This window comes from Canis aureus, chromosome 8 (assembly GCF_053574225.1).
Source record: "Canis aureus isolate CA01 chromosome 8, VMU_Caureus_v.1.0, whole genome shotgun sequence".
NCBI classification, from domain to species: Eukaryota; Metazoa; Chordata; class Mammalia; order Carnivora; family Canidae; genus Canis; species Canis aureus.
Window position 1 is genome coordinate 40,658,307 of NC_135618.1, and position 23,703 is coordinate 40,682,009.

The 23,703-nt window shown below is 51.0% G+C and overlaps 1 protein-coding gene across 3 annotated transcripts in view; it reads right to left on the reverse strand.

The window, feature by feature from the left end:
• SRL (sarcalumenin) overlaps positions 1-23,006 on the reverse strand; it is a 50,096-nt gene extending 27,090 nt beyond the window's left edge. The window contains exon 1 of one of the 3 annotated variants that reach the window (XM_077906411.1): positions 22,859-23,006. Coding sequence is in view for 2 of the 3 variants with exons in the window: in XM_077906409.1 (XP_077762535.1) it covers positions 11,781-11,841 (61 nt within the window). In the remaining variant the exon portion in view is untranslated. Of the gene's footprint in view, positions 1-11,780; positions 12,034-22,858 lie in introns of those variants that run through there. The other 2 variants (XM_077906409.1, XM_077906410.1) reach the window with 2 other exon arrangements.
• Between the last annotated feature and the right edge of the window lie 697 nt (positions 23,007-23,703).

The window sequence follows — 23,703 nt, forward strand, 5'->3', positions numbered from 1 at the left end:
GTATCTCAATAAAGCTATTTTTTAAGATTTTATTTATTTGAGAAAGAGCAGAATGAGAGAGAGAGAGAGAACGAGGGGGGGGTGAGGGAGAGAAGGGGAGGGACAAGCAGACTCCTCGCTGAGCAGGGACCCTATACAGGGCTCCATCCCACAACCCTGAGACCAGGACCCAAGCCAAAGGCAGATGTTCAACCTACTGAGCCACTCAGGTGCCCCAAGTTATTTTTTTTTTTTTTAAGATAAAGTCTTGGGATCCCTGGGTGGCGCAGCGGTTTGGCGCCTGCCTTTGGCCCAGGGCGCGATCCTGGAGACCCGGGATCGAATCCCACGTCAGGCTCCCGGTGCATGGAGCCTGCTTCTCCCTCTGCCTGTGTCTCTGCCTCTCTCTCTCTCTCTCTCTCTCTGTGACTATCATAAGTAAATTAAAAAAATAATAAAATAAAATAAAAATAAGATAAAGTCTTTTTGGTTCCTTTCTTTCTCCAAAATCTTAGCTAAATCTGTTGTCTACCTTCAAAATCTATCCTCATTCTAACAATTTCTCCCACCCCCACCTGTCATCTCTTACCTGGGTTGTGAAACAGCCCCTCCCTGAGCTCCGCACCCTCTGTTTTCCGCACGTTCTCCCCCTCTGCACACACTCCGTGGCTCCCTCCTCCACACAGGCTTGCTCTTTCCTGAGCAATGGCACCTGGCCTCCTGCCCACCGTGCACTCACTCTGCTTTCTGCTGGGAAGGTTTTCCCTACACAGGTGCATGGCCCTGCACTCTCCTAAGACTTGGCTCCTTGTCACCTTCTCCACAAGGCCTTCTCCTGCCACCCTGGTGACACTGTCTCTTGACTAGCCTTCCTCCTCCCCAACCTAATTTCTTCTCCACTGCACCTAAAATCAATCAGTAAACTAAATAACTTACCTATTCGGTTTCCTCGTCAGAGATTTTGGTTCCCAGCACCTTAGACAACCACTGGGTGGGTGGATGGATGGTGAATGGGTGGGTGGGTGGATGGATGATAGTGGCAAAATGTAAGGCCTTCCCTCAATGCAGAGGCAGAGAGTTCCAGAAGAGAAGAGTTCTGAGACTGGGATTCAAAACCAGAGAAGTACCCATGGGTCAAGTCATTTAACCTAACCAGGCCTATTTTTTTGTGATCAAAGGATCATAGGAGTATTTGTCTTATCAGCTTACAATGTTGTTGTGGTAACATGAACTGGATTCCTGAATTTAAGACCCTCCCCTTAAACACACAGCATCTAATTGAAGGGGGAGGTGGGCAGGCAGGAAGAGAGAACTGGCCCTATGGCAGCAGTCTCAGGGGCTCCTTGAGGGGTAGGACATTTGGGGTCAGTGGCTGCAGGAGCTAAAGCAAGTGTGCATGGGGAACAGAGGCCATGGTCAGGAGGATGGGACAAGCCAGACAGAGGAGAGAGGAATGCCAGGCTAGGAGCCCAGACTGCATTGGCTGGTAAGCTTTTCTAGAAAGGCTAGTCGACCCTGGAGACCTGTCCCTATCTCTGCCCTCCTCCAGAAGACAAACCACAGAAAGGGAAACAGTGCCACAGCCACCAGCTTCCAGAGCTGTCTCTGGGCTAGGGACCCCTGAGTCGGCTATGAGGAGACCCAAATACTGGCCCTTTTAGCTGGGCGCTCCTGCCGCTGGCAAGGAGGGTGCAGAAAGGCAGACACACCAGGACACAAGTCTCTCACTGACATAGGCAGAGGGAAACACCTGGAAGTTCTCTTTCCAAAGGGCTCCTGCAGAGGATGAGGTGGATCCTCCGCGTCCTACTCGCTCTCCTGCTGTACCTGGGGCAAGAGACTCTGAGGGGCTGGGCACAGGCACTCACACAGGAGAGCGGGCTTCATGCTGCCAGGCCTAAGTTGCTGGCTTCTTGGCCTGCGGCTCTCTCCATGTAACCAGCTGAGAACCACAGCTCCCTGCCCCCGGACAGACCTACTCCAACTTACTCCATACCTGAGCACACCAAACAGGGAGCTGGAAAAGTCCCCCCACCATCCTCCCCAGCACCACGGCTAGGCTAAGCAGCCTTCTGGAATGGTGTGCCACCCCGCCAGCTGTCCGTCCATTCATTCCACACACTTGGGCTGGGTGTGTCAGCAGAGCTCCAAATTAGCTGCTGTGGGCAATCACGTGGGCTGTGGAGCCAGAGAGAGGACCATGGAAACAGGTGCCATCTGTGCCCAGCAGAGGACTAGCACCTAACAGACAGACAGGAACTGTACATTCAGAGCGAGCAACTATTCAACTGTCAGCTCTAAGGCTAAGGAGCCAGAGAGGTTGAAAAGTGCCCCCTGCCCCAATTCACATCCACCCAGAACCTTGGAACATGACGTTATTTGGAAATAGGGTCTGTGGAGATGTAACTAAGTTGAGGCTAACTGCATTAGGGTGGGCCCGAAGTCTGATGACTGGTGCCCTTACAAGAAGAGAACACACAGAGACACACAGATAAGAGGCCATGTGAGGACAGAGGCAGAGACTGAAGAGATGTGTCTACAAGCCAAGGAATCCCAAGGACTGCCGGAATTTGCCAGAAGCTGGAAGTGGCAGGAAGGATTCTCCTATGGAGACTTCAGAGGTAGCAGGGCCCTGCCAGCCCTGATTTCTGACTTCCAGCCTCCAGAATGATGAGAGGTTAAATTTCTGTTGTTTGAAGTCACCCAGTTTGTGGGAGTTTATGGCGGTGACCCAGGAAAAGAATATGCGAACAGCCCTGAAGCCTGGCCCTATGAGGTCTTTACGACCCCTCTCCCATTAAGCGGATGGTGCTTCCACCAGCCGGGCGGCCCCGGGCCCTGGCCCACCTGCTCCCCTTCTTCGCACACTCAGGCTACTTATTTTTAGCCCCTGATTACATCTGCCTTATATGGTTCCCCACTCCTGTCATGAGCAGGACTCTCTCCCCTCCTGGTTTGTAAGCTCTCTGAGGACAGAGAAGCCGAAGGATATTAACAACCCTGAGAAGGGGCAGAGATGTGGATGGATTCCGTGGATTGTTCATGTTTCATGATATTTGAGGTAACCAGTAGCAGATGTCAAGCCAAAGGAATAGGGATAGCAGTGCCAGCCTATAATTACTGCCACAGTCCTTTCAACCTTAAAAAGTATCTGATATCAAAAAACATGTTAAGCATCTGAGAGCCATGTTTAAATTTTAGTCACCTAACAACCCAATGCTGTAAATAGGGCAAGTATTATTATCCCGTTTTATGGGAAAAAAAACAGGTGCAAAATGGGAAGGGGCTTGGTGGTGAATTTGTGACAAAGCTGGTGCTTTGCTCTGCCCTCCGTCTCCTGTGACCTGGCCATGCCCCACCCCAGGCTGGCTGCTCTGCTCCCCGTGTGGGTGGCCTCAGGTGACAGGGCTCCAGGTGAAGAGGCTGCTGGCCTAACTACCAAATCAGGAAAGAAACTGAGGCAGGAAAAGTCAGGAGAAAGATGATTTAGCCTGTACCCAGGCTCATTCCTGAGACCAGCATGGGCTCCCCAGGCCATGGCAAGGGCCGCAACCCTTCTCCAATCTTTCCAGACCCTTCCTGGTGTCTTGACCTCCTGGGATAAGCTAGAGAAATAAGTGGCCTTCTACCACTTGACACTTGGAAAAAAGGGTAGGAGGAAATGAGGGGGGAAAACCAAGAGACCAACAAAGTGGCCAGAAGCCCCTCTGGTGGATGCAGGTGCACAGGGCAGGCAGCTGTGGGACCAGGTGCACCCAGAGACACAGTTTTCAAGCCAATGGCTTTGTCAAGTTTTTGCCTATTGCCATCTATGGAAAATTGTGTGGGGGACAACCAAATGGCCACTTGGAAGAGGACCAGGGCCTGCAGTTTTGGCAGTGAGCTGGTGTGGGGGGAGGGGCCCCCAAACCCCAGGGTTCTCCCCTGGCCTGGTTCTGGGCTGAGCTCCCAACACAACCCACTTCCTGTGGGCCCAGAACTCCAGGCCAGACTTTGCCTGCACCTGTTTGAGCTCAGAATGCAATCCCTGCTCTGGAAGGATCCAAAATATCTGAGAGGGAGTAGAGGAGGGACTAGAATACATTGAGGGCCCAAGAACAGCCACCTGGCTCAGCATTTGGCCCTTCGCCCACCAAGGTGGTCTGATCCCCTCCTCCAGCAGGAGCCCCACACCCAAGCCAGTGCAATGCTCAGAGCCTCCCCACTCCTGTCTTTTTTTTTTTTCTTAAGATTTTATTTATTCATGAGAGACACAGAGAGAGAGGCACAGACATAGGCAGTGGGAGACACAGGCTCCATGCAGGGAGCCCGATGTGGGACTCGATCCTGGAGCTCCAGGACCACGCCCTGAGCCAAAGAGAGATGCACAACCGCTGAGCCACCCTGGCGTCCCATCCCCACTCCTGGTTGTGATCACCATCTGCAGATGCTCTTCTTCCTCTGCCTGCACAAATCATCTGCTCCTTCATCTGACACCGTTAAGTGCTTTCAACGAACCAAGGGAACCAAGCTCAGCGCTAGGCACTGGTGACGCGGAGGTGAGCAAGTTAAACCAACACATGGCCCCTGCCCACACAGGCAGTCCAGTGCCTGTCCCCTTCCTTCCAGTCCAGCTGAAACCCTGCCCCTCCGTGAGGCCGACCTTCCAGCCCTCCTCTGAACTCCAACCAGATCCGCAGGGTGTGGGGAGCGGGTGCTAGTTACATTTTCTCTCAGTGCTCGTCATCGCCCCAAATAGAAGTCAGCTCCTGGGGGCAGAGACGTGGCCGGCCCCATTCCTGTCAGAGCAGTGTGGCTGGCCAGGACCTCGGGGCGAGCACAGCGGGGCCTTGGGGCTGGAAAGCTGGCTTTTCAGAGGAGGGCCCCCACCAGCCCATCTTTCCCACCTTCCTCCAGGGCCCTCCTCCTCTCAGTTGTCCCTCAGACCTCTTTTGTGTTTTAAGTTTGTATTTTTTTTTAAGTTTGTATTTTTAATTGCATTTAGTTAACACAGTGTCCTCTTGATTTCGGGTGCATGATACAGTGATCCTGCACTTCCATACCTTACCCAGTGCTCATCACAACAGGTGCGCTCCTTCATCCCCATCACCTGTTTCTCACACACAACTTCTCTTGCCCTCCCGTAATCACCAGTTTATTCTGTAGAGTTAATTAAGAGTCTGCATCTTGCTTTGTCTTTCTCTTATTTTTTTCCCTTTGCTTGTTTGTTTTGTTTCTTAAATTCCACATATGAGTGAAACCATATGGTATTTGTTTTTCTCTGGCTGACTTATTTCGCTTAGCATTTTACCCTCTAGCTCCATCCATGTCATTGGAGATAGTAAGATTGCATTCTTTTTTTATGGCTGAAAAATATTCTATTGTGTATATATCTCTATACATACACACTACCTTTATGTATTCACCTATTGATGGACACTTGGGCTGCTTCCATATCTTGGCTACTGTAGATAACGCTGGTATAAGCATCAGGGAGCATGTATCCTGGATTAGTGTACCTGTGTTCTCCAGGTGAATACCCAGTACTGTGATTGCTGTATCATAAGCTAGTTGGATTCTTACATCACTTGCTGACCATATACTGCCTCTTACCACCACCCCTCCACGGAGGGCCCCATCTCCCCTTTTTCTAGAACTCTGCCCTGGGCCCTCCTTCTCTGCAGGGCTAGCCATACAGCCCACACCCACTCTGTGCCCTGTGGCACTCTGAGATGACAGAAAACTAGAGGGTCAGTGCTGTTGAGGTTGTGAAGGACAAGGACCCCCTGAGGGGAAGGTCCACCTAAGTATGGAAGGCGAAAAGCCTTTTCTCATTGCTTAACACCCTTGCAATGAAGCTGGGGAGCCTGCCTCAGCTAGGCCAACATTCCACCCGAAATCCTTCTGGGCCCCAGGATTTAGAGCAGAGGAGCAGCAGCCACTATGTTTTTGTGTGGCTCTGATGACACAGTCCCAGGGAAGACAGGCAACAGCTGCCCAAAGGCACCATGGTCTCCTGGTCTTCAGAACCGGGGTCCTGGGCAGCGTGAGGCAGCCTCCTCTCTGCAAAGCTAGGGAGGAACCCAAGAGCCCAGGAGAGGAGGCTGTTGCAGGTCCTGGCTGGGGGTATGGATGGCTGACCTCCTAACAGCTAGAGTGCTTTCAGAGGCAGGAACTGGTTCTCCTGCCCAAGCCCCCAACCTGAGAGCAGGCCACCTCAGGAAGGGCTGCTCCGGGGCCCTGTGTGAGGGAGGAGGAGGTGACAAGAGTGGGCATGTCCCTGCCTGGGACCTTGACTCTGAACAAAACCACCTTGAGGGCTGGAGAGGGATGAGGCTGAAATCAAAGAGGACAGGACTTCCCTGATCCCAAAATGAGCCCTGCTGATGGGTGTGGCAAAGTCCTCCCAGCCAGGAAAACACCCCAGAGGGAACCTGAGCCTGGGCCTGTCTCTGTTGCACAAGAAGAATGAGAACCCAGGCCATCACCCGAGGAACTCACTCCGAGCCTCCAAGCCAGCTCCCACTAAGTCACTGATCCTGATGGAGTCCAAACACAGAGCTTTTCCCATTGCAGGTGCAGGGGACATTTGCTGAATGGACACCTTAGATGGAGGAGCTTGGGATCAGACTTTGCCCTGGCTCCAGGGGGTCAGCTCACCAGTGGCTAATGTTCATGGAGATGAAGAGGCTCATTCACTGACTTGGTCTCTGGGCTCTGCCTGGTTTTCCTCCAGGACCAGAGACCCAGCCGGTGCTAGAGGAAACCTGGGACAACTGGCCTCCCTTCCCACCTCACAGTCTGGTTCCTTCCCCGCTCCCACCCCACCCAGTGGCCCTCCAAAGCAATCCCAGGGCAGCCCACGATCCCTACCCCCTAGTTTAGCTCCCTGGCATCACAGCTCCTAAGTTGACCCTGAATGTGCAGTGTCCCTCTGAGGCCTCCATGATCTCATGGCAGGTGTCTCCTAAGACCTACCCTATGCTCCCCACACATCTGACATCTTGGTCACTCCCTCTCCACCTTGTGTCTTCCAGTCCTCTCTCCTAAATCCTTCCCATCAGCCCATAAACATACTTGGCCTTCTTAATGTTGAAAAGGAAATTTGCTACCTTGGCAAACTCCCTGCCCTTGTGTTCTTACGTGTCCTCTATCCCTCCTGAGCTCACTGCCCAAATGCATCACCTGCACACCCTCACTAGATGCACATCAGGCCCTCGTACTCTGCCAGTGACCTCCGAGGTATCAAAGCCAATGCCTCATCTTCCTCAGCATCTCTACGGCATTACATCTTGTCGACTACCTTTCTAGAATGTGTCCTTCCCTTGGCCTTAGGTCATCCTCTTCCCCCTCCCCAACTTAACGCTGCCCAGCCAGCGACCATCCCTGCATCTCTTTTCTCTCCCTGCAATAGCTTCCCTCATGACCTCACAGCATCATCTTCACCCACCGGATCTCATCTCTGGACCTCCACACCTAACTTTTAATCCTCCAATATCCAGTATCTCCATCCATATGTACCCATGGCACCCCAAATTCATAACAACTCCAAATTCATAATGATTCATAATGAACTTTTAAAATCTGTTCTTTTATGTTCCTGGTCTTTCTTTTTTTTTCCCTTTCTGGCAAGATCACGCCTCCAGCAACCTACACTAGATCTGGGAGGGCTCCTTCTGGCAGAAGTCCAGCAAATTCCACCGCAGCTACCCGCTGGGTCTGCCCCTCCTCTCCGCCCTGCCCCCACTCCCTTGGGGAGCTCATACTCTCTAACCTGCATTTCTGACAGGGTCCTCTGATCAGCCTCCCTCGTGCTCTTCCTCCCCACAAACACCTTGCTTCCCAAGCCCCCAGTGGTTGCCCTCCACCCAGAGCGCAAAACTACCCTGGCAGCTGAGCATGCGAGGCCCCTCACGGGTGGCCCAACCAGCCTTCCAAATCGCTTCCCCAAGACTCTCACTTCCCTCTGCCTGCCCTTCTCCCTGCCTGCTTCTCACCAGAGCCCCAAACTTTCCTGATGGCATGAATTCACTCATCCTGCTCCTTACATGGAATTCTCTTCCTTCCATCATTCCATGTTTGAATGCTACTTTCTTCAAGGCCCATCTCAAATATCCCCTTATCTGTAAGACATTTCCTGATCCACTTGGCTAAAAATAATCTCCCCATGCCCTTCAACCCCACCTCACTTTACCCGTACCTCCTTCATGACACTCACACAGGTCCTACCTGTGTGCATGCAGCCATGAGGTGGAAGATGGCCTATCTCTTATACTGGCTGGTAATCATAGACAAAATGCCCATCTGGATTCCCCCACTACCACACCTAAACACTAGGAGGTACTCGATAAATATGAGATGATTAATACATGGTGAGATGTGGAGCAGTGTTTGAATGAAAGGCTTTGCACTCAAGCAACATTTAAATATAAGGGTTTGTGCCATGAGTGGGTCTGGAGTTGGATCTGGAGTGGGGCAGGTGTCCAGGAGAGAGCAAAGCGCAGCATCCCACAGCAGCAGACCCCACCCCTGCCCAGTGTCCCGGCTGCACCTTCATTCCAGGCCAGGGGGCATGGCGCCTAGACCCTGCCCTTGGCCCTGGGACCCTGCCAAAGAGGAAGAGCCATCTTCCTCTTGTCCCCTTCCCAGCCCACCACACCTAAATGGGCACCAAATGACCAGGGGGATGCAGCTGGCCTCAACTGGACCTCCTTCTGCAGGAGCAAGGAGACCTGAATTCCAGCTCTGGCCCTGCCTTGAACTAGCTGTTTGACTTCCACTGTCACACCCACATGTGGGACAAAACCAGCATTTCCCAAACTCTGGTTCTACAGGCCACCAAGCAAGGTGAGCACATCCACTGGCAAGTCCAGTGAGTGCTTCGTAGACTCGATGTGGGAAGGGGCAGACTAGATGCTCCCTAGGGGCTCATCCAGCTACACTGGGCCAGGAGTCCAGGACACCACTGGAGACACAGCTTGCAAGAGGGCTGCGAAGGCTTCTGTCCTCTCAAGACCCCTGAGCTCATGACCTTCTCTCACCAGCCCTCCTCAGGGTGGGTCACGGTAGCTGGGCTGCCTGTTGAGGGAACATGAACGCAGCATCTTTGTGGAAATAACCAGCCTGGGGTGGGTGAGGAGGGCCACAAAAGGGTTCCTGTCTGACCCTCATCTCTCATGGAGGAATGGGTCAGCCCCAGCATGCACCGACTTGTCGCCACTGTGACAGCAGGGTGGAGGCCAGAGCAGGCGTGAGTCTGTAAACCAGGGCTGAGCTGGAGAGGGATGAACAGACTCAGAATCCCCATCTGCCCCAATCTCTGCATCAAGCAGACAACAGGAAGCAAAAATGTCCCAAATCCAGCCTAACACCACCAACAGCTTGAGCTCAGATGATTTATCAGAGCTGGCCACTTCCCCACACCCCTATCCCATCCCATTCTCAAAGGAGTCCAAGGATGAGAGGCATCTGGAGGAAAGCTCCCCACAAGCAGCCTCCCTAGGGCAGAGGGAGTTAGGTGGCTGTTGGAAAAAGAGAGGCTGAGGGGAGGACAGGAACTCTGTGGTGGGGGGAGATGGTCCTGAGCTGATGTGCCTGTACATAATTCGCAGCCCACCCCTTGTGTATGTCTCTCATTCCTCTGGCTTTTGCCCTTACCTCGACAATGAGGGTACAAAGTAAACCAACTCAAGGTTGCCTTCCCCCATCCCTAAGCAGGCCTGTCACCAGGTCAAGTCCCCAAGACAAACAGGAAGACCCCTCCAGCCACAAATGCCTGTAGGTCAGAGTGGGGTGGGGGGACTCAGGACATGCCCAGTGATCAGGTGCTGGCAGCTCCAGCTGTTTCTAGTATCAGGAGACACACCTGGCCCCTTGCTTAGGAATAAGAGCCTGCCATGGTCCAGAGAGCTACACGGGGACAAAGGAAGGAAGAGCAGCTCTCTTCTACCCCCAGGAAGCAGGAAGTAGATTAGAAAGCCTGCCTGCCATCCATAGAGGAAGGAGCAAGAGACACAGGATGGAAATGAGGGTTCCAGGAGTAGGGTGGGAAGTTCAGGAGCAAACCTGCTGCCTTTGGGCAAGAGGGCATTTACTTAGTGGCACAATTGTAGGGAGAAATCAACCAGGAGGAAGGACTGTCATTATAGGGGCAGGGAGAGGCCCCTTCCTTGTGGTTGGAACCTCCCAGTGGGTGCAGGACAGAGCTATCTTTTAGCGTAAACTGCGGCTGGAGCAGTGATAAAATCCACCCTGGGGGAAGAACCCACAGCCCAAGTGGTGAGCAGGAATGAGGAGAAAGGGAACCCTGCACACAGTGGACAACCCCTCCCTGGAAGCCAGTCCAAGGGCACACTGCAGAGTCCAGGAAGAAAAGCATGCAGAGAGGATCTTCCCACAAACCACCTGCCTGCTTCCTTTCCCCATAGCAGGATCACCCAGTGAGACCTATGGAACATTCCAGATGTCCAGTTCCCTTGTTGGGAGGAAAGATGAAGGATGTCCCTAAAAGGCTAAAAGTCCTTGGGCCTGCTGTGTGGAAGTGGGGCGAGGTGGCAGCTGGGGCTGGGCTGTGAAGGGGAGCAGGCGGCAGTGGCTCGGGGCTTAGGATCCAATTACACTGCTGTTTCCATACTTAGCCACCTGACAGCCGCTTGGAATCCTCACTGCTCCAGCCACGGCAGCCCTGCAAGGCCCAAATTAACTCAAGGGCAGACAAGGGCAGGGCCCAGCGGCACACACGAGGCTGGAGCCCCCTACCTTGGTCCCTAACCCCCAAGGGAACACCTTCTGCTCCTACCCACCTCCTGCTCCTGCTGCTGGGGCTGGGACCTCAACAAACAGAACCTCAAAGGTTGGAGAAGCTGGGGCTCTGCACCCCATGGGCCCCTATGCATATAAAGACTGCCAACTCATAACAAGACAAAGCAGGAGACCCAGATTCCGGGGAGCACTCCAGCTCACCCCTGAAGCATCCCCAAGGGGGACCTGACCCCAGGAGTCTCAGGAAGAGAGATATGGCACACAGTCTGGTGTCCCCTCTATGCCTATAAATAACCCCCATGCTGTAACCCAAGCCACCACCTCTGCCATACAAAATGCTGAGATATCAAAGGAAAAACCATGCACACAGGCCCCCAGCCCCCTTCTACTGAAACCCCCAGCTAACTCAGGAATACTATGGAGTACCCCACTCCCCTCTTGAACTCTATGCATAGTCCCCAACTCCATCTCCAATCCCATACCAAACTGACCCCCTCCTCTATCCCACCACCGTTCTCCAGACAACCCCCAACTCTGTCCACTGTGCCCGGTCCTCAGTCATGCAAAGCCAGACCCCTGCCCAATCTCCACCAGGTGGGTCAATTCAACACAGCCCTCCAGGGACCCTCCAGGGACCCTCCAGCACCAGAATGGGTTCTTTTGTCCATCTAGGAGGGTCCTATAGTCTTACTTTAGGGGTCTTCTTACCCTGCATCTACTGGGCAGACCTGCCCTCTGGCTCCTGGCCCTTGGCTCGGGCCTCACACCTGTCTGCACCTCTCAGTTCACTGCTCCCACTTCCTCTGGCCTCCCCACAAACCCCCAACTGCCCTTGGGTTCCCTGTACCCAGTTTTCTCCTAGGCCCCAGGGAGAAGGGAAGGGAGACGATGGTGAGACCAGCCAGGAGTAAAGGTTTGCCATCAACCACAGGAATCACAGAGGCCTCATCCTCCATCTACCACTCGAGCCTCCCTCCTCCTTCACCCTCCACGGTTAACATAAAACCTTGAGGTGCGTGGGGGTCACTGTCTGGCCTGGATGACAGGGGTGAGGGTCATACCTGTTTGTCCTGGGAGCAGGAGCGACGCCACGAAGCAGCAGAGCAGGACCAGCGTCCTCATGGTGACTGCCAAGAGAGCCCAGCTGCTCCTTGCTCTATTTATAGGACTGGTGGCAGCAGCGCAGGGTGGGGGAGAGGGTCACACAGTCACTAGGGCAACTGGGTGGACGTGATGGGGAAGCAGCGCAGACCCTGTCAGGCTGCGCGGAGGCTCGCTATGCCACTGCTGTGCCAGTTGCCAGGCCCCGGAAGGCACGGCCCTGGCCGGATTCTCTTCCCCCAGAAGCCCTGGGGTCATGTGACACAGGTCACAGGGCAGGGGTGGTGGAGAAAACGTGGAGGTATCCCTTGAGTTAGGTCTAGAGTTTGGGAACCCGAGCTTTCACGGTATCTGAGCTAACTTGATCTAAAGTCTGGGACAAGTCACTGACCTTCACATGCCTCAGTTTTGTGAATGAAGGAGCCGTAGGGCAAAGCAAGAGAGATTCTATTTGATAGCCATGGATAGATGTCTCAGCCGCTCCCCAAAGGTCAGGAAGGTGAAGCCACAATAGCCAAAGAAACCTGCAACATCTGACCTCTGAGGTCGACAGCTAGGAACTTAAGCTTCTCAGGCCTCCAGAAGATACAGAACACTGACAGGAGGGAAAACGCGGAGCGAGGAGACATGTCCCATGCTGTGATGTAAGCCAATGGACAGAGATCCATTTCCAGTGACATGGGGGTTCCAGAATCTTCCGTCATGTCTGCAATGTGCTACTTGATACAATTTTCCTAAGGGCACGTGACAGCCCCTAAGAGCCAGTTCTATGAGGCTAAGGGACAGCAGACATTGGCTTGTCTGCCTGGAGGGAGGGTGTCACTGTGAAGGTAGTAGTCAGCCATTGAGGAAAAGAGCTGAAGCGGTTCTTCTATGGGCTTTACATTTCACACAGCTTTACTGAGGTGTAATCCAAATGCAGCATACAACGCTACTCATATCGGATACGTTCTGACATATATGTAGAACCACTATCAAATAACCAATAGAGAGGCACCTGGGTGGCTCAGGCCATAATCCCAGGGTTTTAGGATTGAGACCTGCCATCGGGCTCCCTGCTCAGTGGGGAGTCCATTTCTCCCTCTCCTCTGCTCCTCCACCAGCTTCTGCTCTCCTCTCTTGCTCACTCCCTCTCAAATAAATAGATAAAATAAAAATAAAATAACAGATTCCTCACTCCCAAATTGTCCTCATGTTCCTTCATGGTCCCCTCCACCCACTCCCTTCCCCAGCAACCAAGCTTTCTGTCACTATGTGTTACTTTGCATTTCCTAGGTTTGGACATAAATGGAATCTCATCGTATGTGTTCTGTTTTATCTGGCTTCTTTCATTCAGCATAATTATTTTGAGATCTATTCATGTTGTAGTTACGTATTGACAGCTTATTCCTTTTAATTCTGAATAGTATTCCAAGGTATGGACTGACCACGATTTGCTATACATTCTTCTCTTGAGAGACATCTGAGTTGTTTCCAAGTTTGGGCAACTACCAACAAAGCTACCTTGAACCTTTGAGCACGATGCAATTTACAAACGTTCACTTTCTCTTCTCTTATGTAGAAAAGCAGGAGGGGAATGGCTGGGTCACATGGCGGGAGTCTGTTTAATTTTTTTCTAAGATGATGGTGCCATTTTACATTCCCACCACCACTCGTTCCACATCTTTGCCAATCCTTGGTATGATCAGTCTTTTAGGGTTTAGTCATTCTTGTAGGTGTGTTGTGGTATCTTACTGTAGCTTTAATTTGCATTTTTCTAGTAACTAGTGATATTAAGCATCTTCCCATGTGAGTATCTGTCGTCTGCTTCTTTCATGTGTCTTTGGTGAAGTGCCTGTTCAAATCTTCCGCCTATTTTTTATGGGTTGTTTTCTTCTATTCAGTGTTGATAGTTTTTTTATATATACACTGAATAAAGGCCCTTCATCAGATATGTAGTTTGTAAATATTCTCTCCATTGGTGGCTTGTCTTCATGCACTGAAGTGTCTTTCAAACAGAAGTTCATAATTTTTATAAAATCCAGAGAAACCTTTGCCTAACCCAAGATGCCCAGGATGTTTTCCTGTTTTCTTCTGGAAGTGTAATAATTTTAGGTTTTACATTTAGATCTATGATCCATTTTGTATAATTTTTAACATGTTGCAAGGTATACACCAAAGTTTAGATTTTCACATGTGGATATCCAGTTGTTCCAGCAACATTTGTGGAAGAGACTATCCTTCCTCTATTCAATTGCCTTTGCACCTTTTATTGAAAATCAAATGAGCTGAGTGAAGTAAGTCAATCGGAGAAGGACAAACACTATATGTTCTCATTCATTTGGGGAATATAAATAATAGTGAAAGGGAATATAAGGGAAGGGAGAAGAAATGTGTGGGAAATATCAGAAAGGGAGACAGAACGTAAAGACTGCTAACTCTGGGAAACGAACTAGGGGTGGTAGAAGGGGAGGAGGGCGGGGGGTGGGAGTGAATGGGTGAGGGGCACTGGGGGTTATTCTGTATGTTGGTAAATTGAACACCAATACTTGAAATCTGGTAGTGTGGGGACGCCTGGGTGGCTCAGCGGTTGAGCATTTGCTTTTGGCTCAGGACATGATCCCAGGGTCCCGGGATCGAGTCCCACGTCGGGCTCCCTGCATGGAGCCTGCTTCTCCCTCTTCCTGGGTCTCTGCCTCTCTCTCTCTCTCATGAATAAATAAAATATTAAAAAAACTTAAATGAAGCCTCGCATCCAGCTCCCTGCTCACCAGGGAGTCTGCTTCTCCTTTTCCCTCTGCCCCTCCCCATGCCTGCTTTCTCTCTCAAATAAAACATATTTTTTAAAGTGCTGTTTGGGGGGTGCACCTGGGTGTCTCAGTCAGTTAAGCATCCAACTCTTGATTTTGGCTCAGGTCATGATCTCAAGAGTCATGAAATCAAGCTCTGACCCAGGCTCTGCACCAATCATGAAGCCTGCTTAGGATTCTCTCTCCTTCTCTCTCTGCCTCTCCTCTCTCCAAAAGAATTGTTTTGGAGTTGCCTGGCTGACTCAGTCAGGCAATGCAATGCTTGATCTCGAAGTCATGAGTTTGAGACCCACGTTGGGTGTAGAGATTATAAATAAATAAATATTTAAAAACTGCTTTGGCTATGGGGATCCCTGGGTGGCTCAGCGGTTTAGCACCTGCCTTCAGCCCAGGGCGTGATCCTGGAGTCCTGGGATCGAGTCCCACATTGGGCTTCCTGCATGGACAAACCACAGACCAGGTCTTCTCCCTCTGCCTATGTCTCTGGCTGTCTCTCTGTGTCTCTCATGAATAAATAAATAAATAAATAAATAAATAAATAAATAAATAAATATTTTGGCTATTTTAGTTCCTTTACACATCCATATGAATTTTAGAACCCAGCCTATAAATTGCTCTTTAAAGGCCTTCTTGGATTTTAATTGGAATTACAATGAATCTATAGACCAGTCTGAAGAAAGCTGGCAAGTTACCAACTGCAATGGTTAATTTTACGTGTAAACTTGGTGAGGTTATGGTACCCAGGTGTTTGGTAAATATCAGTCTGAATGCTGCTGTGCAGGGTTCAACATTTTTTTTACAAGGACTTAACATTTAATCTGTAAACTCTGAGTGAAGCAGATCACCCTCCATAATGTGGGTGGGCCTCATCCCATCAGTTGAAGGTCTTAAACAAAAGACTGTGCTCATTCCCCTAACCCCAGAAGAGGAAAGAATACTACCTCTGACTACTTTCCAACTCAAGACTGCAAAAACCACTCTTGCCAGAATGGCCACCAGCTTCCCCTGTGGATTTTTGACTTTCCAGTCCCCACAACCTCTCTCTATAAACAGACATCCTATTGGCTGTGTTTCTCTGGAGAACCAGACTAACATAGCAATACTGAGTTTTCTGTCCATGTTCAAGGCTGGGAAAGGAACTCCCTATAAGGGGTTGGAGGCAGCATCCGGTCCTGGGACAGAAGAGGAAGTCAAAATCAATGATGTGCCCACTCTAGGCCAGGTGCTTCATGAGTCAGGAGGTGGGCATGCCACCACCATTTCACAGTGAGGAGGCCAAGACTCCGACTGCTATCATAACACCACCACATAGGAGTGGTCTGAATTTGAACCTGGATGTGCCTGACTCAAAAAGCCTTGACTTCTCCCATCAATCCAAGAGAATGTCATCAGGGCAAGAGAGGAATTGGTGTGTCCAGGAAGGGGTGCAGAGCACTGTGCAGAATAGGGAAAGGCACAGGCTGAAGGGCCAGAAAAAGCCACTAGAAGCCAAACTGGGCAGGAGAGGAAAGTGTGATCTCAGCACAGTTTAAACAGTTAACTGCACGTGATTTAAAGATACCCCATCTGGGGGCACCTGGGTGGCTCGGTGAGTTAAGCATCCAATTCTTGATTTCAGTTCAGGTCATGATCTCAGGGTCATGGGATCAAGAGTTGCGTGGGACACTGTGCTCAGTGGGGAGTCTGCTTACCATTCTCCCTCTTTCCCTCTGCCCATCAAAAAATCAACCAATCAATCTTTAAAAGAAAAAAAGAAAGATGCCCCATCTGGGCTCAAACATGGCCTTGCATGGTCACAGGGGCACAATAAAGAGACAAAAGGGGGATGCAGTTGAGCATCAGCCTTCAGCCCAGAGCATGATCCTGGAGTCCCAGGATCGAGCCCCTTCATCGGGTTCCCTGCATGGAGCCTGCTTCTCTCGACTGTGTCTCCGCCTCTCTCTCTCTCTCTCTCTCTCTCTCATGAATAAATAAATAAAATCTTAAAAAGGGGGGGCAGGGATCCCTGGGTGGCTCAGTGGTTTGGCGCCTCCCTTTGGCCCAAGGCATGATCCGGGGGTCCCGGGATCGAGTTCCGCATCGGGCTCCTGCCGTGGAGCCTGCTTCTTCCTCTGCCTGTGTCTTGCCTCTCTCTCTCTCTCTGTGTCTACCATGAATAAATAAATAAAATCTTTAAAAATAAAATAAATAAAAAGCCAAAAGGTGGAAACAACCCAGGTGCTCATCAGCAGATGAGCAGAAGAACCAAATGTGGCCTATCTAGGTGATGGGATATTATCCAGCCAAAAAAATGAAATTTTAATACATCCTTCAACACAGATGAGCCTTCAGAATATTAATGCTAAATAAAATAAACTAGTCACAAAAGGACTAGTCATTTGCTGGGGCCGCCAGGACAAACCACAGACCAGGTGTCTTAAACAATAGACATTTATTTCTTGCAGTTCTGGAGGTCTTCAATAAAGGTGCTGGCAGGGCTGGTTTCTTCTGAGGCCTCTATGGCTTGTAGACAATCCTCTTTCCACACTGTGTCTTCACATGGTCATCTCCTGGTCTATGTTATCTGTGTTCTAATCTCCTCTTCTTGTACGGACACCAATTGTATTAGGTTATCACCCACTCATATGACCTTATTTTACCTTAGTTACCTCTGTAAAGACCTCATATCTGGGTGTCTGGGTGGCTCAGCTGATTAAGCATCTGCCTTGGGCTCAGGTCATGATCTCAGCGCCCTGGGATGAGCCCCAAGTCAGGCTCCCCACTTAGTGGAGGAGTCTGCTTCTCCCTCTGCCCCATCCCCTCCCCATGCTTGCTCTCCTCTCTTTCAAACAAATAAATTAATTATATTTAAAAAAAAAAAAAAGACCCCATATCCAAGTACAGTCACATTCTGAGATACTAGGACTTCAACATGAATTTTGAAAGGACGCAATTTAGCCCATAAGAGACAGACACTATGACTGCACTTATATGAGGTACCTAGAAAAGTCAAAAAAGATTTTTTAGGGGATCCCTGGGTGGCTCAGCGGTTTAGCGCCTGCCTTTAGCCCAGGGCGCGATCCTGGAGTGGAGTCACGGGATCGAGTCCTGCGTTGGTCTCCCGGCATGGAGCCTGCTTCTCCCTCCTCCTGTGTCTCTGCCTCTCTCTCTCTCTCTGTCTATCATGAATGAATGAATGAATGAATGAATGAATGAATAAATAAATCTTTTTAAAAAAGGATTTTAAAAAAAACTCAAAGAGAAAGAAAGTAGAATTGTGGGTTCCAGGGGTGGAGTGAAGGGGGCACAGGAGTCAGTGTTTAATAGGCAGAGTTTCTATTAAGAATAATGAAAACATTCTGCAGAAAGACAGTGGTGATGGTCACACAACATTGTAAATGTGCTTTACGTCACTGGATTAAAAATTTTAAATGAGTAAAATGGTAAATTTTAACCACAATTTATAAAAATCAAAGAACAAAAAAAGACATCCTGTTTGGAAATCAAGAGATTAAATTTTTTTTTTAATTTATTTATGATAGTCACAGAGAGAGAGAGAGAGGCAGAGACACAGGCAGAGGGAGAAGCAGGCTCCATGCACTGGGAGCCTGATGTGGGATTCGATCCCGGGTCTCCAGGATCGTGCCCTGGGCCAAAGGCAGGCGCCAAACCGCTGCGCCACCCAGGGATTCCCCGGAAATCAAGAGATTAAAAAGGAGGGTAGACTCAACTGAAAATAAATTCTCAGGTTATAATTCTTTTTTTTAAAGGATTATTTTGTGAGAGAGATAGGGAGCATTGGGGGAGGGGCCAGAGGGAGAAAGAATCTCAAGCAGACTCCCTGCTGAGCATAGAGCCTGACAAGAACTCTATCTCAGGACCCTGAGATCTTGACCTGACTGAAACCAAGAGTCAGAAGCTTAACAGACTGAGCCACCCAGCTCCACGCCAGCTTTCCCCCACACGACCCTCCACCACTGCCACTGCCTGACCAGAGCAAGGACCTCTCCTTTCCCCAGCTCCATCTTTAGACAGAAGCTGCTCGGCCTAAGGAGCAGGAGATTCTCATCAATTCTCTCTTGTAGTTGTCTGCCCATCTTCTTTATCTCCCACAGGGCAGGGCAGAAGGCAAAGGGAGGTCGACCAGCTGATCTCTGATACGTGTGTAGGACATGTAGCCTTCTCTAGTCACTTTCCTGCTCCCTCTTTAATTAGATCCTGGGGCTGTCCACCAGAACAGGCCTCACCCTGGGGGTGGGTGACTTAGGCCCCCCTAATTCAGGAAACTCTGCAGCTGTCACTCCTCGCTCCTTTTCAACACCAGGGGTGTGGTCGGGGAGAGTGGGTTTGGGAAGGGCATTCCTTTCTACAGCTGCCCCTCACGTGGGGCCTTGCAGCCCCCAGTCCTACTCCCTCCTCGAGATCAGCATGCGCTCCTGCTCCCGTCGATCAACGCCAGAAACTGCAACTCAGTGGGGCCAGAGCCGAGAGAGGATGGAGGCAGGGGGTGGTACTAGCTCCACGTCTAGCTCAGGGCTTGTAGGGCACAGGAGGGCAAGCAGAACCAGAGAGACTGAGAAAGGCAGATGCCACAAGGACAGCGGCACCCAGGAAGGCAGCTAGATAAAGAAGGGACAGGCGGGAGGGCTTGGGTGGGACAGGGTGGAGCTGGGGCCAACAAGATCTGAGGCGAAGGATGGCCCAGCCAGCTGGCTCCAAAGACAGCTGGAGGATTTACTTGGGCTTTACATATTCGTCTGAAGCCATTCTTTTTGTTGTTGTTGTTAGAGAAATACCGATTTTAATTCAACATAAGGTAAACTCTAGGCATCTGTCATCTTTCAGTCTAAAAATTGGCAAAACTGTTGAAACAAGGAACAATTTTCCCCATATTTGTTACGTGGCTCCAGTTACAAAAAAATTTTTTATGAAAATGTTAAAACATAAAAATAGAAGTCTTGTCTAAAGCCATTCTGAGGCCAGTTGAGGCCAGTTCATTAACCACAAAGGAGGCTGAGGTCACAGGAAGGCCCCTGCTTCTGCCAGACAACCCTTCAAACATCACACAGAGCTGGGGCGACTGCTCCTCTGCCAAAGACACACCAAATCACGGCACATGCGGCATTTATTTATGATAACCCAACCTGTGCCAGAAAAGCACGGAGATGGCTCCCAAGTACTCAAAAGTATACCGAAAAAGCAAGACCTGAGAGTGAGGGTAGAAGGAAACCACGCGAAGGCTGGCACACACAAAACGCAGTCATTCGTAAGGCTGACACAAAAGCAACGGCACTTCGTACGTAAGGAGCTCACATGTGTGTAAGTTGATCACCTGCCAACTCTCGGTGACCTTAAAATAAGAACAAACCAACTGCTTAGGAGAAATGAAATTATTCCTGTTACTGAGACTCCAAGGAATTTCTTCTGAGGATCTTCTTCCTAAGGACACAGTGTAATTTAATGATCCTTGAGAACATCAGAGCAGACATACATTTCCATGAGGTTTATTCCTCACAGAGACCCTTAAAATAGGCCAAGGGAGGCCACCAGGAACCAAGAAGTGCCCGGTCCCCTTCCAAAGAACCCACCACCAAAGAGTGTCAATGGTACATACTCGGGATGTATTTTCTCCTCCACTGCCACTCTACCCTCACACATGACAGGAAAAGGGGAAACTGGCACAGTCTATTTGGGGGCATAGCATCTACTAAAATATATTCATGATAGGGACACCTGGTGGCTCAGTTGGTGAAGCATCCTACTCCTGATCAGCTCAGGTCTTTTTTTTTTTTTTTTTTTAAGATTTTATTTATTTATTCATGAGGGACACAGAGAGAGAGGCAGAGACACAGGCAGAGGGAGAAGCAGGCTCCATGCAGGGAGCCCGAGGCAGGACTCGATCTCAGGACCCCAGCCTGAGCCAAAGGTGGACACTCAACCACTGAGCCACCCAGGCGTCCCTCAGGTAAGGTCTTGACCTCAGGGTCATGAGTTTAAGCCCCGAGTTGGGCTCCATGCTGGGCATGGAGCCTACTTTAAAGAAGAATAATAATAAAATAAAATTTAAATTAAATTAAATTAAATTAAATTAATTCATGATAGCTCTAAGTTACAAGCAATCTAAACATCCATGGCTAGGTGAACGGCTAAATCCACTGCGGTATATTCACACAACAGAATATACTTGGCCATAAAAATGAATGAACTGCAGAGACGCCTGGGTGGCTCAATGGTTGAGTGTCTGCCTTTGGCTCAGGGTGTGATCCCCATTCCAGAGATCGAGTCCCGCATCAGGCTCCCTTTGGGAGCCTGCTTCTCCCTCTACCTGGGCCTCTGCCTCTCTATCTCTCATGGATAAATAAAATCTTTTAAAAAAATGAATGAATGAACTGCTGATATACACAAAAACATAAACGAACCTCAGAGACACTGTGTTGAGCAAAAGAGCCAGACAGTAAGAGCATAAATACTGTACAATTTGAGTGATGACACAAAACTACTCCATCGTGATAGAAATTAAAATGGTGGCAAGATTCCACTCTACACCTACCAGAAAGGTTGAATATAGTCTTTTTTTTTTTAAGATTTTATTTATTTATTCATGAGAGAGACACAGAGAGAGGCAGAGAAGCAGGCTCCTCACAGGGAGCCCAACGAGGGACTCCATCCCAGATCCCAGGATCACGTCCTGAGCCGAAGGCAGACGCTCAACCTCTGAGCCACCCAGGTGTCCTGATACAGTTATATTCTGATGATATGGACTGAAGGTGAGGATGCAGAGCAATTCATACATTGCTGGTGCAAAATGTTACATAAACACACATATGTAACCATAACACATAAAACTGGTAAAATGTGAATAAGCCTGGTGTACTACACTGGTCCCGATTACCTGGTTCTGCAGTTGTACTCCAGGTGTGCAAGATGTTAACCCTGGTGCAGGCCAGGTGAAGGATACACAGTACCTCCTTTTACACCTGTTTCCACAAAATTTTTTAAAGTTTTTTTTTTTTTTTTTTTTTTTTTTTTTTTTATGATAGTCACACAGAGAGAGAGAGAGAGGCAGAGACACAGGCAGAGGGAGAAGCAGGCTCCATGCACCGGGAGCCCGACGTGGGATTCGATCCCGGGTCTCCAGGATCGCGCCCTGGGCCAAAGGCAGGCGCCAAACCGCTGCGCCACCCAGGGATCCCAAAATTTTTTAAAGTTTAAAAAAAAATAAATCATTTGAGGTCCTGATGGGGTGCGGGGTCCATGGCTATATATTGAGTGTGTGAAAATTCACAGAGCTAAACACTTAAGCTATGCTCCTCTTCCTGGTATACACACTAAGTAATACTTCAATAAAGGTTTTGTTGAACGGCATCTCTGTCATGTCTCCCAGACCCCTACCCCTTCACAAAACATGAGGTCCAAGCTTCTTAACAGCTTGGGGTCCCATACCACCCCATTCCCACATATTCCTTTATTCCTCCTCCCAGGCCAGCGAGCACTAAGCCTGCAGGACACGATGCCCTTCCAGACCGCCAGGCCTGGCCCCAGGTGTGTGGCCACCCTGACCGGAGCCACGGTACATGTGGCCGCTGACCCTGGACCCTATCACTACCTCCACGTGTGGCTGCAAATCCTGGACCCCGTCACTGCCCCTCACGCGGCGCTGACCCTGGACGCTGTCACTACTGCTCATGTGGCCGCTGACCCTGGACCCTGTCACTGCCCTTCACAGGGCCGCTGACCCAGGAGACCCCGTCACTGCCACTCACGTGGCCGCTGACCCTGGAGACCCTGTCACTGCTCCTCACGGGGCCGCTGACCCTTGAACCCGTCACTGCCCCTCACGGGGCTGCTGACCCCTGACCCCATCACTGCCCTTCACGTGGCTCTGACCCTGGACCCCGTCACTGCCCCTCACGCGGCTCTAACCCTGGACCCCGTCACTGCCCCTCACGGGCCGCTGACCCTGGACCCCATCACTGCCCCTCACGTGGCCGCAGATCCTGGACGCCGTCACTGCCCCTCACGTGGCGCTGACTCTGGACCCCGTCACTGCCCCTCACGGGCCGCTGACCCTGTCACCACCCTACGTGCGGGTGCTGGCCCTGGAGCCGCGCCCGTGCCCACATAGGCCTGGCAAGCGGCAGACAAGGTTCCCAAACATGGCGGGAAGAACGGGGATTCCGTGCGTTCCTTACATCCATCGCTGTGCTGAAACGACAGTGTTGCGGATACTGTGGCTTAAAAGTGAAACGCGTCAGTAGAAGTAACGTCACCTGTTCTTTCCGCCGCAGCCTGCAGACCTTCCCAGACTCCCGCCGGGCGCGCCGGCCACAGCACCCCGCCGCAGGGCGAGCCCCAGGGCCGGCGGCCGCAGGAGGAAGCGGGCGAGCGCCTCCCCGCGGGGAACACGCGGAAGCCACACGCTCGCGGCGTTTGCGTGCGAGGCGTGCGTGAGAGCGCGCGGGGGCGGGACCGGGGGCGGGGACAGAGCGGCGGGCCGGCGGTAGCGCGCAAAGCCGCCTGAGGCGCCAAGGAGCATGCGCTCCGGGGGGGAGGGGGACCGAGTCCGGGAAGAGGCGGGGCCGCGTCCGAGCCCCTGACTTCCGCCGCCTGCGCGGAGACCGCCTACTGTCACCAGGCGCGCCACTAAGGTCGGGGGAGGGGACTTTCCGGCCCCGCCCCTAGGTGCCTCCTCTGGCCTATAGGAACTGAGCAGTCCCGCGGGCACCGGAAGGAGGCGGAGCCTCCGCCCTCGCCGGGCCCGGCGTCCTGGGCCCACAGCGCCCTCTATTGATGCTCTTAGGAGCTGCATGGGACCCGTGCCCCAAACTGCGCACCTGGCTGGAAACCGTGGCTCCTCCGGCCTTGGGAAGGGCGTCCCCCGCTCAGATCCGGGCTAAGCGCCTCCCCTCAGACACGTATTTTAATATAATTATGTAAATTTAGCTAGGTAGACCCCCCAAAAGAAAACTTTGTGATACTAAGTTAAAGAAGCTAGCTAGAGTCAAGAGGCTAAACGTTATAGGATTCCATTTATGTGGAAGAGACAAAACTGTAGGAGCAGCTCAGTGTGGCTGCCAGGGTCTGGACTGCAAAGGGACAGTGCAGGACAATGAGA